This window comes from Eschscholzia californica, unplaced genomic scaffold (assembly GCF_041429995.1).
Source record: "Eschscholzia californica isolate CP2 unplaced genomic scaffold, dmEscCali1.0.p SCAF_3, whole genome shotgun sequence".
Taxonomy (NCBI): domain Eukaryota; kingdom Viridiplantae; phylum Streptophyta; class Magnoliopsida; order Ranunculales; family Papaveraceae; genus Eschscholzia; species Eschscholzia californica.
In genome coordinates this window covers 18,423,268-18,442,898 of record NW_028238420.1, presented here as the reverse complement: position 1 = coordinate 18,442,898, position 19,631 = coordinate 18,423,268, and the positions used below count along the sequence as shown (strand labels likewise).

Here is a 19,631-nt window from a genome sequence, read left to right as displayed (position 1 = left end):
TTAGTGTTCGGAAGAGTCCGGACAAGTATACATAAACCCGGGCTAAAAGGGAGGCCCGAGAGTGCCCATAAAGGGGTCGGTCATGTGATGGCCGACCTTAGAAAGGGGCCAGCCAGCACATGGCCGACTAGACCCTTAAGTGGGCCGACCACAAAGCCCATAATGGGCTATAGTGGCCGGCCACACCATATGCCCTAATTTGGTTTTATGTGGGACTTCTAAGGATATGTCTTAAGTGAGATATTTTAGGAATCCTAGTTTGGGACGAATTCCTACAATATGTTCCCTATAAATAGACCTCATTAGACATAATTATGTATGCAATCAAGAGCAAAGTTAAGAGAGCTTTTCAATAGAGAAAAAGCAAGAAAGAGAAAAAGGAGTTTTCTCGGTTATCTAGTCAAGAAGAAAGTGTTCTTCATCTCAACCTCCAAGAAGGTCCTAGCTGACTCGAAGGAGGGAGTTCAAGTCATACACTCGGTGTCTCAAGTAGAGGAACTACAGTTGGAGTCCTTGATCTTCCGAATTTAGTCGAAATTTTGTTCGTGGGAAAGCGATTAAGGTATACTTCTTTCCATTCCAGTTCATTGATTAGTCATGTAAATATCGATCCTGGCTAGTGTTAACATATAGATGTTTGAGATTCCGCAATAAACACAAGATAGTGTATTAGATACATACGTAACCCTACAGTGGCATCACGAGCCAATTACATGTACTATCTTTGACTAGTTGTACTAGGTTCGAACTTGATAAATTAGATAACAAAGTGTTTTAATGGAGATTTAAACACAAACTTGATTAGATCAAATAGGGTTTTTGAAGTAGATTCAATAGCCTAAAACACTAAAACTTTAGATTTTTGAAAAAGGTTTTCGAAAACTAGTTTTAGGGTTTTGAAATTTATCCAAAAAGGGGCAAAACCCACTGTTTAGATGATGAAAATCATCAAGAACAGTGAGTGACAGCAGCTGGACAGGAAATCCAGTGAAGAAGATGAGTTTGGACCGAGAGATTTCCTAGAAAATCTAGGAAATCTCCTGGCCGTCCAGCACGTCTCGGACAGACTGTCCGAGACCGGGTGGGATACGGACTAAGATTCCGTGTCGGTCGGGATTCCTAGTCCTATCAGGACTAGGAGTCCGAGATCCTAGGATCTCGAACAACCCAGCGCGTCCAGGACGCGATTGGGATATCCCAGTCCGAGTCGGACTTGCGTCTAGGACGCGTCTGGGATTCCTAGTCCGAGACGGACTAGGAATAGGTCTCGGTCTAGAACCGAGACCTGGACGCCATGTCCAGATGCATCTAGGATGCGTCTTGAGCAAAGTGTCACATCCAGATGCGTCTGGAGCAACCGATCGCATCCAGATGCGTCTAGAGCAACCGCTCGCATCCAGATGCGACTGGAAGCTTCCAGACGCACCTAGGATGCGACTGACGCGTCCGGATGCGTCTGGGACGCGTCCAAAGGGCATCCAAAGATGGATGCCCATGTCGTCCCACCCGGGACGCGTCTAGGACGCGTCTTATGCACCAAACTCCACTAGGATGCGTCCTGACGCATCCTAGGGTCTGTCCTAGGGCTAGATGCGTCTAGGACGCATCTGACCCGGCTAGGACGCGTCTGGCCAAGGGACAAAGCACGATGGAACGTTTTGTCCCTTGGTCCGGCCTATGACTAGTCCGAGTCAAGGGTTGACCCGAGACTAGTCAAGGGACTTTGACCAGAACTTTGACCAGGGTTTGACCAGGGTCAACTTGGGTCATTTTGAGTTTGACTCGAGGACTTTTGGGCCTTGACCCGAGTGAGAGTTTTTCAAACCTTTTTCTCCGAATTTCAAACTTGTTTTTTCGAAATTGGCCCAGGCCGTCAGAGGGCCCAAACGGAGTTTTTCCTTAAAGGGATTTTGGAAATCATTATGGAAAAACATGACGTGCTATTGGTCCGTATTTTATGAAAATAGACTTACAACTCACGTTAGACATAGGAATGTTACAATTTCTCACATTTAGCTATACGAGACATAGCGAACCTAGAAACGTATATAGGATACATACTTTACTATGACTGTCATATTTTTGAATGTATGTATATTTTATGTGATTGTGTAGTTTAGTATACCTTCAGATAGGGTAACATTTCTTGTTCCTAAACACAAGCGATTGTGCCCGAAATAATACTTAGAGTATAGGGTCTAGGAATGCATTGATGAACCGAACGATGAGATCATGGTTCAAGTGGGAGTAATCAATGGAGGTTCAAGGATGAGAATCCATACGAACCATAGGCGAACAAGAAATTAACCTAAAAGATGAGATCTTTTAGGGATATACTAAAGATTTGAATAAATCATTACGCAAACCCACATAAACTTTTACGCAATAAATCATAATTGGTTATGCTAGAGTTCATAGTAACGCAACTTGATAAATTACGTAAAAAGTCCCAAAAAGAATTTTGAGTAAAGCCTACCCAGATTAAGACACCTGTTGATCCCTTGTTCATCGATGGTGGGTCAGCCTTCACAGAGTGCCATCTTTTACCTCGGGACGATACGGGTAGATCTATAGCAGAGGTCTACATGTCTAAATGGTTATTCTCAACGAGTCAGCAAAAGGGTTTTGGATTTTGAGGCAAAAGGACAATTTGACACTAAAGTGTGAAATTTGTCAACCAGGAGTCATAAGAGTATGATCAGTAAGATGTTACTCACCCAGGACGACGGATTGAGGGCAGTGCCCTAGTACGCTTAATTCCGAAGAAATTATTATTCTTATGGCACAATAAATAAAGAATAATATAGGCATACACGAATATTATGCCAGGATAACAAGTTTAAATCACTTTCGCGTTTCTTACATGTAGTTTAATTATGACGTCGAAAGAAAACTTCAACATCTGTTGGCTACTAGAGAAAGAAAAGCTGAATGGAGACAACTTCATTGTATGGGAAAGGAATCTGGAACTCGTTCTCAGATCCGAAAATAAGGCAAGCATCCTAGACACACCACTTCCGGAAATCACAGAAGATTCGACTGATCAGGAGAAGGATTCAGAAAGAAGTCTGAACCCGTAACATGCCTTATGTTAGAAACCATGGAAACTAATCTTCAGGATAAGTTCATTCACATGGATGCTTAAACCATGATACGACAACTTAGGAATCTGTTCCAAAAGAAGTCGAGAATGGAAAGGTATGAAACCTCAAAGGCGATGTTGGATATGCGCCTTGAAAGAGGAAAGCCTGTAGGGCCACATGTTTTCAAAGTGATTAATTAGCCATTTTGGGAAACTAGCTCGACTCGGAGTCGACCATGGCCGGGATTTTGCCACTGATATTATCCTGCATTCTCTTCATGATGGGTTCACTCAGTTTAGAATGCACTACCACATGAATGGATGGAATAAATCTCTGGAAGAACTACATGCTATGCTCCAAACAGCCGAAGAGAACATCAGAGTGGTGGAACCTAAGAAAGAAGTTCTGATGGTTCAAAAGGAAAAGGGATTTAAGAAAGAAGGAAGGCAGGAATTCAAGAGGAAGCAAATGGGCAAGTGGAAAGGCAAACAAGTTTCCAAAAACAAATGTGCCCAATCTGATTCCAAGTATTGCAATGACACAGGCCATTGGAAGAGAAGCTGTCCCAAATTCCTGGAAGACAAAAAGAATGGAAATATAGTTTCCGCTCAAGGTAATAAGAATTAAAAGTTGATTCAATTAAATACAATTCCTAAAAGGTATTGGATACCTAAAACTGTTCTCTTCATTATGAAAGACAGGAACAAATGGAAGCTGAGTATTTATTGAATAGGAGACGAACCTGTCAAAAGCTGAAGGAAGCAAAAGTTGCTACATAAAGCTGGAGAAGGATCATGGGCTCCATAGGCATAACTTTAAATTAGTTTTTAGTTTTATTTTTCTTTTTAAGAACATCGACTCTGTAATAAGATTATGGAGATAATTAAAATAATCAGTATTTTATAAATGTTCTCAAGAAAAATGTCTATTCAACTTTTAACATTTATACCGAACGATCCAATTTAGTTATTCTAATCTAGTCAAATAAATTTGAAAGAACATGGATGAAGCTAAAGTTGATTGATCTCGTATCTATCAACGATAGTTAATTATGGTTCAAACAAAAGAAATTTGACGAGATCCCAAAGGTCAAACTACTCACTAGAATTTATGTTAGACATAAGAAAGTGACTAATATGACTAGAATAGAATAAACATCAGATTAAAGAAAAGTCTTAGAGACTAAACCTAAATCAAGTAAGGATCAAATCTGACCAAAGATTCTGACGAGATCATAAGTATAAAAGTCATAGAATCTTCCAAAAGTAAAAGTCTAAATGCACATCTGCCATCCCACTAAAAACCTAAAAAGCTATAGGAAATAAAAGATCCATACAAGTATGGATTTTAGAAAGAGTTCTAAAATGATCTTTTATTAAAAGTCTAAAAGACCGTTAGACATAGATTCTTCGAACGAAGAATAACAGGGTTTTCTCACAAATCATCGGAACAACTTTTGTTGCTCTCGATGTTGTCCTATTTAAAAGAAGGCATATTTTAAAATGGACAAGTGGGAGGAAATAAATATTCGAAACAAGTTCGAATAAGAGCAACAAATAAGAGTAAGGAGTTACTCACCAAGAGACCTCTTAAAAGAAGTTAAGGAAATACCTTGATATGTGCTCAAAACCCCCAGTGAGTCTTAGAAAGAAGATTCACAGAAACTATAGAAAAACCACTCCAAGTTTAGTTTTATTTTTCTTTTTAAGAACATCGACTCTGTAATAAGATTATGGAGATAATTAAAATAATCAGTATTTTATAAATGTTCTCAAGAAAAATGTCTATTCAACTTTTAACATTTATACCGAACGATCCAATTTAGTTATTCTAATCTAGTCAAATAAATTTGAAAGAACATGGATGAAGCTAAAGTTGATTGATCTCGTATCTCTCAACGATAGTTAATCATGGTTCAAACAAAAGAAATTTGACGAGATCACAAAGGTCAAATTACTCACTAGAACTTATGTTAAACATAAGAAAGTGACTAATATGACTAGAATAGACTAAACACTAGATTAAAGGAAAGTCTTAGAGACTAAACCTAAATCAAGTAGGGATCAAATCTGACCAAAGATTATGATGAGGTCATAAGTCTAAAAGTCATAGAATCTTCCGAAAGTAAAAGTCTAAATGCACATCTGCCATCCCACTAAAAACCTAAAATGCTATAGCAAATAAAAGATTCCATACAAGTATGGATTTTAGAAAGAGTTCTAAAATGAACTTTTATTAAAAGTCTAAAAGACCGTTAGACATAGATTCTTCGAATGAATAATAACAGGGTTTTCTCACAAATCATCGGAACAACTTTTGTTGTTCTCGATGGTGTCCTATTTAAAAGAAGGCATCTTTTAAAATGGACAAGTGGGAGGAAATAAATATTTGAAACAAGTTCGAATAAGAGCAACAAATAGGAGTAAGGAGTTACTCACCACGAGACCTCTTAAAAGAAGTTAAGGAAATATCTCGATATGTGCTCAAAACCCCGAGTGAGTCTTAGAAAGAAGATTCACAGAAACTATAGCAAAACCACTCCGAGTTTAGACTGAGAGTCTAAAGAGATAAGATCTAAAGAAGTGAGTTTCTAAACATTCGTAAAGAAATTATCTGGATTCAATTTCTTAGAATGATTAGTCTTGTTCGACAAGAATGTTTCAAAGTCCTGTATGTAGAGACATACTGGGATTGAGAAAAAACATCAGGAATGTTAAAAATAGTTGGAGAACTGACTGAATAGGAGAAAGACGAGGGTAAACTAATTAGGGCATCAAAATCTATATCAATAGATTAAAGTGATGAGAACTCGTTCAAAAGGAATTTTGAAAGAGATTCTACCCATCTCACATGAGAACTGCCAAGCAAACTCAGAATTTAAAAAATTCTGACAAGCGAAAGCAAAAACATGAGAGAAATACTTATGTCTGGACAACATAAGATCGATCATGAAGATGATTGAGATTTCCCCGCACATCTAAAAGAAGTACTTGGAGTACAAAAGATGTCGTCACCCATAAAAATCAGAGAAAGACCTAGAATGGTGGAAGCATCTGAGATCACATCTCTGAACACAAAGGTTGAAGAAAGTCATAAAAGCAATCTTCTGAAAATAAAGATAAGAATCTTTTAGGAAGGGCGAAAAGATGAAAAGGAGTTTTCATGCTGGGAGTCGTTGCTAACTCTACTAGATAAGAAATTAAAATTAGAACTTAGGAAGTACTAATTTCAGATTGAGAAACTGATATTATCGTAATAGCTTATAAAGACGTTCATAAGCAAGATAATAATAAGCAAAGTGAAAACAAAAACTAAACTGTCACCTTAGAACGAACATGGAAGATGAACGGATCTAAGGAATTAGGATCAAGGTAGAAAATCCTAAAAAGACTTGTAAAGTTGAGAAATGTAAAGGAGTTTACGCGGTGCTCAATATTTACAAACTCTTGTTATCTGAAATAAACTCAATTTATTTCGTCATCTAAATTGTGGTTTAGAATTTAGAAGACAGTCCAAAATAATGGAGTGTTTCAGGTAGGTTTATTAGATGCGTGATCTAATGAAAGAAATCCTACTAAGTGAACATGGAAGCACACCATTATAATAATCCTAGTTCAGGTCATTGGTTGGACAACAATGACTTAAGAAGACTAGCATGAGTGATTGACGAGATAACGGTGTTTCTTGGGCTATAGGAATAGGAGTATTCAAAGTCAACTTCATGGGTGTATAAGCTGATACACTGGAAACCCGCCAAGTGAGAGTACTTCAGGAAAAGAAGTCGTAAGATGTCATAACTCTCATTTAACAAATTGGAGAGGTTCCTCAAAACATGAGTACTCGCTCAGTTTATGTAAGGAATGTCGAACTTTGGTACCGTTAAACGTCGCGCCGTAAAAGGAGGTTATAAAGGCGGATTACTGGGGGAGACAGGATAGACATTTAATTGAGTGGGAGTAAAAGAATGGAATATGTCTTCCTGAGTAAAATTAGGATAAATTATCCACTACGAAAAAAAGGTCCATTAGGGACGGACAAAAATCGTCCCAAAAATGGAAAAACCGTCCCTAATGGAGTATTAGGGACGGTTTTAATCTGTCCCCAAAAGAGGCGTCCCAAATAATATTTTGGACGGTTATAGGGACAGATAGCATCTGTCCCAAAGTTATTTTTGGGACGGTTTCAAACTGTCCCTATTATCAACGATTACTAGGGACAACATATATCTGTCCCTAAATAATTTGGTGGGAATTTCCACTTTTTAGCATTTGGGACAGTTAATATCTGTCCCTAAAAATTTTGCGGGAATTTCGGCTCGCAAGCATTTGGGACAATCAATATCTGCCCCTAACAATTTGGCGGGAATTTCCTCTCATTAACATTTCGGACAAATTATATTTGTCCCTCTCAGATCAACGATGATTTTTTATTGCCTGTACCTGATGTAATTAATATTCGTCCCTGCAAATTTGGTTAGGAATTTTTCACATAATAATTAGTGTATACTGAATAGAAAATTTTCCTTCAATTTAAAAACACGTATTTACATTAACATGTTTTGAGAAATCCCCCGAAAAAATTCACAAGCCAGGGCGAAAAAAAAAATCAAACCAAAATAAAAGAATAATAGGCTAATAACTCTTCCATAGGAAGATAAAAATTCTATGAACATTAAACTACTCTAACTTCATCCTCCCATCTTGTTCCTCATGTTGTCGAGAAAAACGTAGAAACACCATTAACATATCATCATCTCAGCAGAGCTCCATCCTATCCCTGTATCATGGACACAAAAAACAATAGACAACGAAAGCTATTAGTTTATTACCTTGTTCGAAATTAGGACAAGACAAATATACAAACATGTTAAAACTTCTATAAAATTGTTAAAAGAACAAACTTTCGCAAACACAAAATCTTCTTAAAAGCGATAGCTTCATAATAAGTTTATACTGTTCTAGGTACTAACAAGCATACCCTCACGGGTCTTTGCGTTGCATTTAGACAGAGTTCTTTAACATAATAATGTTTCATATTAAGTGTCCAGGTCACTATAATACTGCATTAGTTCTAGAACAATGGTCTAATTCGGTAAAAAATAACACCAAAACATACTGCGATGCAGCAACAACTGCAGCCCCTTGGTTGTTGCGACGCAACAACAGTTGCAGCCCATTGGCTACCTGCGACGCAGCAGCTGCTGCCACACCTTCGCGTATTGCGATGTAAGGTAGTGTGACTATTTGTGTCCCACTGTTATGCACGACAAGAGCATAATCTCGAGAAGGAATCCCTGAAGAAAGTAAACCTTTTCCTTCACATAATCACACTGCACATTCCTTTCTAGCTTTTAGGTACTTTTGAAGTCCCTACTTCCAAGAACAAAAACTTAGAGTAATATTAGTCTAGCTTATCGTATATTCTCTACGTTTTTTTGAATTATCTCGACTCCCAACAATATAGAAGTTAGCTGATAATGTTAACAACAATAGATTGGACCTTCTCGAATTTTATAATGCTCTCATATAACAATTTTCTTGATTCTCTTTGGTGTTTACAGGCTTCTAGAGTATCTTAAACTCAAGTAAAATTGAAGAAATCAATGAACGATCTGGGTAACTATATCTATCGATGATATTAGCGAAGGCAATATACTTAACTAGGAATCACTCTCCATGATTCTCCGTTTTCTTCTCATCTTATTTGCTCTTCTTCTTAAACTCTATGTGATAACTTCCATATTAAACTGGAGCTAGGAGGTTTCCTATGTGATTTAACACTTCAATCTGATGAATCATGAACCAACAAATAATCTACTTCCCTATAAATAATCTATTTTCCTTCGCCTGATTCGATATTACCTGATGAACCAACAAATCGAATTATTGACTTACTTTACTTATACTTAGAGATTTAGACATTGCCCCCACTGTTATATTAATATTAAGATCACACCTCCGTAATAATACATTAAGATTACCATATGTTAGTAAGGTAGTGTGACTATTTGTGTGATAGATATTATACTACTAAGGAGAAAAGGTTACCTCATGCTAATCAGAATGTGAAGATGACCTTAGGTCGTTACGAGAACTTTCAAAGGAGAAGCTAGGCATAGAGACATGTAGCTGTAAAACGAACACATAGGTCTTTAATATCAGTTGTAATGATAACTACATACTAAATCATAGATCTATTAAAAATCTACCTCCCCATCGTGAAGCCGTCTAAAATAGGCCCTCATCTCGTCTAATTCCGCTTTGGTACTATTAAGTTCTTTTTTCATTTCTTCCATTTCTTTTTTCATGTTTGAAGTCTCTTCATTGCTGTTACGATATCCAACGTGGGAAGATTTTCCCCAAAGCATAAAGTTTGGATTTCTTAATTTAACAAATAAGAAGAACAGTGAGAAGAACAATGAACCTGGATGTGAAGACTCGCACCAGGAGATCTGGCAGAGCTTTTGGTGGCTTGCCTGTTCACAAACAAGATTAGTTAGTCATTTACTCATCAAATGATATATATCCATAAACTGATGTCATGTTTTAGAAGCGTATATAGTTAAATATGTGACGGCGACGGGTCATAGGATTATCACAAGATAGGGCACACGTATAGATTTTCTATATACTTCATAAATTGGGCAATAACATGGATATTGGTATTGGTATTGGTATCATACAAGAGTATCGATTCGACTATTCATAAAAGCACAACCTTCCTGTGTAATATTGAAGTCGGGAAGTCTATCAATAAAGTAAATGGTTCGAACACACGGTTAATATTTTTGTGAACCCAACAACAAAAATGTATAAAAGCTAAGCAGTTGGGGGCGCGATCGGTCCCCAATCCCAATCCTCGATAATAGGATCAGCTAGGCCAGGGTCTCCCTAGGATTGATCACCTTTCAAGGTACATATATAACTAATAACTATATACATTTATATATATATTATACATATAATTGTGTAGGAGGATTGGCATGGGACTATGGGTGTAGTCCATGGGACTTGTCCCAAAGTGGTCTCTAACTCTCTGGATGATGTCACCCCAAAAGCTAGCTCAAGAGGTGAGGTTTTCCCTCAGACTCACAAAGTGACCACCGCCCCCTCCCACAACCAGTGTGGGACTAACACCAACAGGGACCAACTCGGTCTACCCACGATCCATGTCCAATCCACGAGTTACTCGGGTGGATTGGGTGTTCCCAACAACTGGTAGTATAAAAGTAAAACAAAAAGCAGATTCAGGAGACCTTATCCTATGCATTCTGAGATATGTTAACTAGACAACACTAGTTTAGCAAGTTTCAATAAGAAAGCATTATTGGATGAAAGTAAATAAGGGTAGCCTCCCATTCTAGTTTCATACATGCAAAGAGGACAAGAAGAACAAAGTTAAGAATTTGTTCTTGGAGTTGGAAAAACCAACTGAAACAAGAAAGCATAGACTCTCTTTTCGGCTTGTATATAATATATATATATATATATATATATATATATATGCTACATAAGATTATCTTGAAGTACAGACAATAAGAACACCGATTAAAAATACATGAATGGTTAAGTTATAGAACGTGACAAATACAATCGCTTATAATATTGTAGACTAATCCCACTCCGTCGTATCATATTAAAATCTACGACTATTAGCTATAACTCATTTGAACCTAATCTCAACAAAACATTTTTCTTTGCCACAATCGAGCTTTTTCTTTCATTATCTAAGGTTGTTTTTTCATTTATGTTCTCTGACTCCAACATTAATTTGGCTTCTTACATTTTCACTAACCCTCATGTTTCAACTCTAGAATGAGTTTACTTTGGTGTTTGTTTCATAAAAATGAATCGAAACATTTTCCTAAATCCCTAAGATCTCAAAAACTAAATCAAGCACATGCTCAAATCATTCTTAACAATCTTCATAACGACCTCATAACAATTACTAGAGCAAGTAAAAAAAAAACTTGCTGATTTCGGCACTGTTTCTCAGGAATTAGGATACAATGATATATGGTTATTAGAGCTACCCACTTCACAAAATGGGTTGGTTATTAGTTGTTCTATTGAATCAATTGGAGTTTCCGAAGAATCAATTGAAATTTTCTTTAATCTAGCTGAATTTCAAACTTTAATGGGAGATTAATCGAATACGAAAGGAAGCAATCATGAAGAAACACCAGCGATTCTCATTAACTATAACAACCTTTTTACAAAGTAAGGAAGTTCAATTCTATATGATTTTTCAATAAGGGAAGAACTTCCTATAATGGTTCGAATTAGGGTTTAGACTATGTATTCAGATTTGACATGTATCTCTAAATGGGGGGAATCCCATAATGAGTAAGTAAAAAAAAAGTAAGAAACCCAACCAAGAGAACTCAATTACTAATCAAAAGCAATTCACTATCTTCAATTTTCTATGTCAGTACCATGAAATTAGAGCTACCCACTTCACAAAATGGGTTTGTTATTAGTTGTTCTATCGAATCAATTGGAGTTTTCGAAGATATGGTTTTGGGTGGAGTTCAATTTGATTCGACTACTACAATTGTTGCTCTACAGCAAAAGCTGAACTACAAGAATTGAATGTTGGGATGAACATACATTGTTTACCACTAGATACTTGAATTGATTTTACTGTTCCATTCAAATACTCAAGAATTGGATATTAGGATTTTAATTTTGTTCTAATGTTCTTACTAGAAAGTAGTAAACTAACACAAAATAAGTTGAATCACCCATGCATAAACTTTGGATTTCTTAATTTAACACATAAAAAGAACAAGGATAAGAACAATGAACCTGGATGTGAAGACCTGCACCAGAAACCCTAGAAATCTCGATCAACCTGCTTCACAAACCCGAGAAGAAGCCCAAAAAACCCTAAGTCTGTCGCACAAAAGAAGAAGATGCAACAGAAACCCTAGAACGATTAACTCTATAAGTAGAAGAAGATCAATAGTGTTGAACAGGAAAGAAGAAAATCATGAGGAGAAGAAAATCACGGGGAGAAGAAAATCGTGGTGATGAAGTCGTGATGGAAGGGGAGGGAAGCGTGAGGAGGAGAGAGAAAGAAAAGAGGGAAAACAGAACCGAAAAAATAAGGAGGGAAGAAGGGTAAAGTTTTGCGCCTTTTTTTTGGGTAAAAAATTTGTGATTTCTTTATATTTCTAAATTGTATTCGGAAAGTCCGTCCGTATGATAATTTGGTCCCAATTGTTATCCTATCGGGGACAAATAGCACAAAATTGTCCCTATTATTGCTTTATTAGTGACATACGTAAAATCGTTTGTCCCTATTGGACGTTTTTTTTTGTGGTGATCTCCGGGCCACTTGACGAGAAACAATTGAAAATTGCATGGCCATGTTCAAATGGGTTAAGAGTTAATCATTTGATTGATAGTTTGTTCTCGGGATCAAGAAAGTCTGATAAGTATGACATATCAGATGAGATATGAAAAGACATGGGAATCGAGCATTGCACTTGTTCTAAGTACAAGTGGGAGACTGAAGGGTATATTCCCTCGGTCCGAAGGAATGGTATCCTTCTAAAGGGATGTCCTTTGACCAAGATGGCAATGCGTACGATTTGGCGAATAGGATCATAATGACCTTATACGGAAGATCATTAGTCCGGTCGAATTAGGGGTCGTGATGCTTAGCTAGAAGTCAACTACAATCGTCGGATGACTTTGATAATCCGCGGCTAACATAGACCGGATCCTACAAGGGTTACACATAAGAGTGATGGGATGAACGGAGAGAGATTGACTAGATATAAAGTGGCAAATAAGTGGATTGGATCCATTATTTAGTGTTCGGAAGAGTCCGGACAAGTATACATAAACCCGGGATAAAATGGAGGCCCGGGAGTGCCCATAAAGGGGCCGGCCATGTGATGGCCGACCTTAGAAAGGGGTTGGCCAGCACATGGCCGGCTAGACCCTTAAGTGGGCCGGCCACAAAGCCCATAATGGGCTATAGTGGCCGGCCACACCATAAGCCCTAATTTGGTTTTATGTGGGACTTTTAGGGATATGTCTTAAGTGAGACATTTTAAGAATCTTAGTTTGAGACAAACTCCTACACTATGTTTCCTATAAATAGACCTCATTAGACATAATTATGTATGCAATCAAGAGCAAAGTTAAGAGAGATTTTCAAGAGAGAAAAAACAAGAAAGAGAAAAAGGATTTTTCTCGGTTATCTAGTCAAGAAGAAAGTGTTCTTCATCTCAACCTTCAAGAAGGTCCTAGCTGACTCGAAGGAGGGAGTTCAAGTCATACACTCGGTGTCTCAAGTAGAGGAACTACAGTTGGAGTTCTTGATCTTCCGAATCTAGTCGGAATAATGTTCGTGGGAAAGCGATTAAGGTAATCTTCTTTCCATTCTAGTTCATTGATTAGTCATGTAAATATCGATCCTGGATGTCTAGTGTTAACATATAGATGTTTGAGATTCCGTAATAAACACTAGATAGTGTATTAGATACATACGTAACCCTACAGAACAGAACCCGTCGGGCACTTTCAAACTTTTCAATACCTTGCAAAATGTTTGTTTTCACTTTTTGTCATTGTATAACAAGCAAGGGGTATATACCATTTTTTCTTATCCTCGAGCCATTTTGCGTGAAGCTCAGGTTTGATCATCGTTTGTTCCAAGTCGTGTCTCACTTTCAAATTATCTTGATAACGTTTTTTTTTGCCCAAAATAGTGCCTAAAATGCTAGCACATCTTCTCTATATGCATGACATCCAGATTGTGTCTAAGAAGAATAAATGGAAAGTACGGTAACTCATTAAGTATAGGTAACTTCTTCCAATTATCTGGAAACCTGGATACTACTCGAGCTTTTTTGTCTTTTAGGTCCACTACCTTGCTCATCTACATTATTTTCAGAAGGAATTTTTCCAAATTGATGCGGAATTCCTTTTAGTAGCTGTGCTATTTCTATTCCTGTCAAAGGGACCGAAGCTTCTCTCATTTCGGTATTTCCATCAAAATCATTTTTCAGTTGCCGAAAGTTATGATCCATAGGCAAAAATCTACGATGGCCCATGTAACATATTTTACCCCCATTTGTTAGATATTTACTGATTGTATCTTTACCACATGTTATGCATGCTAAGTATCCTTTTGTACTCTAACAGGAAAGCATTGCCAAGCCTGGATAATCACTAATTGTGCAGACCACTACAACACGCATTTTAAACATTTCCTTCCTTGCTGCGTCATAAGTATCAACCCCATCTTCCCACAATTTTTTCAATTCATCAATGAGATGTCTCATGAAAACATCAATACCATTTCCAGGACTCCTAGGACCAGGTATTAGCAAGGACAAGATCAAATGAGGTTGTTTCATGCACAACCACGGTGGTAAATTATAGGGCAGTAATACCACTGGCCATGTGCTATGTACAGAACTCATATTTCCGAACGGATTAAAGCCGTTTGTTGCCAATGCTAGTCTAACATTCCTGGGATCAGCAGCGAAACTCGAAAATACTTGGTCAAAGTGTTTCCATGCCTCCCCATCTACAGGATGTCTGAGCACCCCATCATATGTGCAGCCTTCCTCATGCCATCTCATGTCTACTGCAACTTTAGATGTCATATACAGGCGTTTCAACTTAGGTTTTAACGGAAAGTAAGGCAGAATCTTTGCATGAGTTTTTTTATGTGTAATACCGTTTTCTTTTACATATCAAGAGGCATTACACACGGTGCAATTTTCTAAATCTTAATTTTCTTTCCAAAATAACATGCAGTCATTTGGACATGCATCAATCTTCTTATAATCTAAAGCTATATCCGTAACAAGTTTCTTGGCTTGATTGAAAGTCTCTGGCAATGTACACCCTTCGGGAAATGCCTTCTTTAGCAAAACAAGTATGTTTGTGAAAATTTTATTGCTAATTCCTCCAAGACACTTGAGTTACCATAAGCTAAAAAGAAATTACAGCTTTGTGTAGTTTTTACAACCCGGATACAACTCAATTTTAGTTTCCTCTAGCAAACCATAAAACTGGCCAGCATCACCGTCAATATGTATATTATCAGTTTCTTCTGCATCACCATCAATATCATTGCCCACATTCTGAAACCCAAATGCATCATGCAACATACCTTCTATGTCGTCACCTCCCTCCCCATTGTTGTCATTATTATTAGACGACACTTCAGCTTATAAAGTAGGTGTCTGATCAGAGTTCTCACCATGAAAATCCCACACTTTATAATTGCTCATAATTCCACGACAAATTAGATGCTCGTAGAGTAAATTTCTATCAACATACTCTACATTAGCACAATCTATGCATGGACATTTTACAACTCTTCCATTAAAAACTCTTCCATGTGTAAAGCATATTCGATGAATGCCTTTACACCATCACGATATTCCTTACTCGTCCTATGTTTTTGCATCAAACTCTTATCCATTTCAGGAAAAAAAAAGTAACGGCTGAAAACAACTACTGCTTTATCAAACAAAGAGAAATGTTGGTGCACAAATATGAAGAAGGAATCCCTATAAACAAACAAATTTATTATTTAATAATATATATATATATAGGAAATTTGTGAGATGGTAGGAACACCTCATAATTAGAACTTTATACAGCAATAAAACTATATATGATTGTTTGAAATAACTCCTGCTTTTCACAAACAACATACAAATACGATTAAATCTAGGTAGTCCAACTCGGCGGATTCATCCGAGTTACTTGGTACTGCATTCGGACTTGGACATACACCCATCTGAGCCTCACCAAGTTTTTGAGTCTAGGGTTAGCTCGAGTGACTCGTTGAGTCAATGTCTGTCCTGACTCGGGTATGCTTGTTTTTTACTTTTATTTGTCAAATATGAATGTTGTTTTTGAAAATATTCTATTTATTACCTAATAAGTAATAATGAACATAAGCATAAACCTGCTAAAGAGGATGATGTGGTATTTTACCTAATTAATTCCAGAAAACAAGATTAAAACTCCTTCGGCGAAACACTAAAGCTCTTAGGTCCGCTAAAAGTTCTGCATTTGAAATCATATGTAACTATTCAATTAATTTTTAATCAAAAAAATAAACCACTCAATACTAACAGTCTAAAATTGGATGAGAATACAATAAAGCATTGATTCGTCTCCAAAATAACCCTAGTGAGAAAAACAGTTAGCAAGTTTACATGAGTTATGAAATATTATTTCTGACTTAAACAATTGTGCGCAGTTCATCATTGAAATATTGAATGATGGATTTTATCATAGGTAGGACCAAATGTCCAGCCAGCCTTCAATATTATCAACCCTAGACTGCGAAAGTAACTAGTTTGTTGTGACTAAGAAAGGTTATTCTTAATTATTCTCTGTTGTAAAATCACTACAAACCAGATAAATGAGCAATACTTTTGCTTTCTACGAAAATTATTGACGAAATATTATGCAAATCCACATGAAGAAATAAGAATAATAGTATAAATGTGTTTGCTTCTTAACCGCAGTCATCACTACGCCTCTCCTCGTCTTTCAATACTCATATTCCTCATTCTTCAATTCTATACAATTTCATATCGGTGTATAGGTGTGACACTAGTGTTCTTAAAGTACTGGAGAATATGACTACAACAATAAAAAAATCCAAATAAATATTCAAATGCAAAAATTTGGAGTTTCAAAAATGTCTAGAGCATAAATTTCCCACAAAAATGTTACATTCGGTATTTGTCCAAGGATTATCATCACTGTTATAACTGAAAAAGAGTTTTGAGACGGGAATACAAATACTATTTTTGCCTCTTCTACTATAATGTTCTCCGATAAATGTTACCTTGAGGAAGAATCGTTTTATAAACCTTCTCAGTAGCCAATAAAAAAGTAACAACGCTTCCGGTGTTCAGTGCCACATGTTCGTGACCTCGCCTTCTCATTTAAGGCTACATTCTGGTTTCACTAACTCTCGTGTTTCAACTCTAGAATGAGTTTAATTTGGTGATTGTTTCATAAAAATGAATCGAAACATTTTCCTAAATACCTAAGACCTCAACAACTAAATCAAACACATGCTCAAATCATTCTTAACAATCTCCATAACGACCTCATAACAATTACTAAACCAAGTAAAAGAAAAACTTTCTGATTTCGTTACTGTTTCTTGGGATACACTTATATATAGGTTGGTTATGAATAGTTGTTCTATTGAATCAATTGGAGTTTCTGAAGATATGATTTTGGGTGGAGTTCAATTTGATTCGACTACTCCAATTGTTGTTCTAACAATAGCAACTGAACTACAAAAATTGAATGTTGGGATGAACATACATTGTTTACCACAAGATACTTGAGTTGATTTTATTGTTCAAATCAAATACCCAATAATTGGATATTAAGATTTTAATTTTGTTCTAATGTTCTTACTAGATAGTAGTAAACTATCACAAAATAAGTTGAGTCACCCAAGCATAAACTTTGGATTTCTTAATTTAACAAATAAGAAGAACAGGGAGAAGAACAATGAACCTGGATGTGAAGACTCGCACCAAAAACCTTAGAAATCTCGATCACCCTGCTTCACAAAACCGAGAAGAATCCCAATAAAACCCTAAGTCTGTCGCACAAAAGAAGAAGATGCAACAGAAAGATTAACCCTATAACGAAAAGAAGATCAATAGTGTTGAAGAGGAGAAAAGAAAATCATGGTGACGAAGTCGTGATGGAAGAGGAGGAAAGCGTGGTAAAGAGGAGAGAGAAAGAAAAGAGGGAAACAGAACGAAAAAATAGGGAAGGAAGAAGGGTAAAGTTTTGCGCCTTTTTTTGGGTCCAAAATTTCTGATTTTTTTTTTTTTAAATTGCTCTCCGAGAATCCGTCCCTATGATAAATTAGTCCCAATTGTTATTCTATCGGGGACAAGTAGCATAAAATTGTCCCTATTACTGCTTTATTAGGGACATACGTAAAAATGTTTGTCCCTATTAGACGTTTTTTGTAGTGGGAAAACATTCGTGATTTCTTCCAATGTTGGGTAAACAGAATATGGAATCACCTCATCCACAATATTACTCTCCTTACCAATCATCATATATTCAACATCAATTTGTTCAACCTCCTCAATGAACAACCATGAGATAACAAATTTGAATGTCACCTTTGTTAGTTGTAGGAGGAATCTCTCTACTAGGTAGCAACACAATTTTCTTCTTGTCGAATTGAAAACTATAAGTGTTCTTTCTTTGCTTCACTTGTTATGATTTTTGATACATTAACTTGGTGTAGTTATGTGGAAAAATTTACACGCATATATTTCTTCATCTTCTCCTATGAAGTTGCCTTTGATTTCCCTTTTTTTGGACCGCACCAACTTATGTTGCTGCCACCGAGCAGCAGCTCTATCACGAAGTCTAGTAGCCACAAGAGGAACCTGTCTATCTTGAGATATCCCCTTAAACTCTAGAATATCGTCAACCGGAGTTAGCCAGTCGAGGAATTCTTCACGTTGACCACGCCCTCTGAATTCCGGGATATCAATCCTCAATCCCACTTCCCATCTCCGAAAACCGTGATCGGTTTGGTTCCTTCTTCCCCGAACGTCCCTAGCAAAAGGATTATAAAAATCATCTTCAGTACATTTATCATCCCTTACCGAGTGACGATTTGGTGAAGTCAGTTCCCTTTGATGAACAATGAAGGCATCTAACCGATGCGTAACTTCTTTCATCATTCGAGTCATTTGTTGCCGCCATTCGTCAACGCCGTCTAATCGTTGATTTATTGCTTCAACTCTTTCATTAACAATATCCATGGGATTCTCCCTACCTTTAGTAGGTTGTTGTCTTCTCGGTGACATTGTTAAAGATCGACGCAAGCTCTGATACCAACTGATGCAGTGCGTAGTAGGCAAGAGCTAAGAAGTATAAAGATCGCTCCTTTATGATTGATTAAATCAAATAAAACTTTATTCAATAAACCAGGCTTCCTTAACAATGAACATAAAGACCTATTTATAGGATTCAAACCCTAAAATTACTAAAACTCTTAAATATCTAAAATATAGAAACTGCTAAAAACTAAGAAAATAACCAAAACTAGGAAATCTTCTCTAAAACAACTAATGTTCTGAAACTACTAAAACTAAGAAAATATAGATATCGAAAACTACTAAAAATAAAAAATCGTCCTCTAGGTCATCTAATCCCTGACTTGTCACAACCCCACTTAGCCTAAAATTTTAATGTTATTTTGTCAGCTGCATCAAGTTGGTATCAAGTATTTGCAATTCAATTTCTCTCAACAAGATCTTCTAGATCTGGTGAGGTGGCAGAGAGAGGTGATGAGATGGAGGATAGAGAGGTGATGACTAGTTAACAGACTTATAACGGTAACTGAAAAAAGGGGTCTTCTGGGTATTTTCGTTAAAGTAGGGGGCTAGGCAGGAAGCTGATCATAAAGTTGGGGGCTCTTTGGGAAATAATCCAAAAGAAAAAGAGTTATTTCCCAAATGGCCCCTACTTTATGACGAGCTTCCCGCGTAGCCCCTTAGTT

At 36.8% G+C, this 19,631-nt stretch overlaps 1 protein-coding gene and 1 long non-coding RNA gene across 3 annotated transcripts; one reads left to right on the top strand and one right to left on the bottom strand.

Moving 5' to 3' along the window:
• The first annotated feature begins 3,190 nt into the window (after positions 1–3,190).
• On the top strand, positions 3,191–3,710 carry LOC147548823 (uncharacterized). Its single transcript, XM_086668126.1, has 2 exons — positions 3,191–3,271; positions 3,378–3,710. Exons 1-2 carry the CDS (start codon positions 3,191–3,193, stop codon positions 3,708–3,710), a joined length of 414 nt encoding a protein of 137 aa, XP_086524252.1.
• Positions 3,711–7,591: 3,881 nt separating this feature from the next.
• LOC147548822 (uncharacterized) lies at positions 7,592–12,196 on the bottom strand. 2 transcript variants are annotated; one of them, XR_015237904.1, is made up of 5 exons: positions 11,891–12,175; positions 9,507–9,558; positions 9,292–9,409; positions 9,131–9,211; positions 7,592–7,859 (listed from the first exon to the last, which is right to left on the bottom strand). It is a non-coding gene; the product is annotated as an uncharacterized LOC147548822 (long non-coding RNA). The 2 variants fall into 2 exon arrangements; XR_015237903.1 differs by having other exon boundaries at positions 9,292–9,558; positions 11,891–12,196.
• Positions 12,197–19,631: the final 7,435 nt, after the last annotated feature.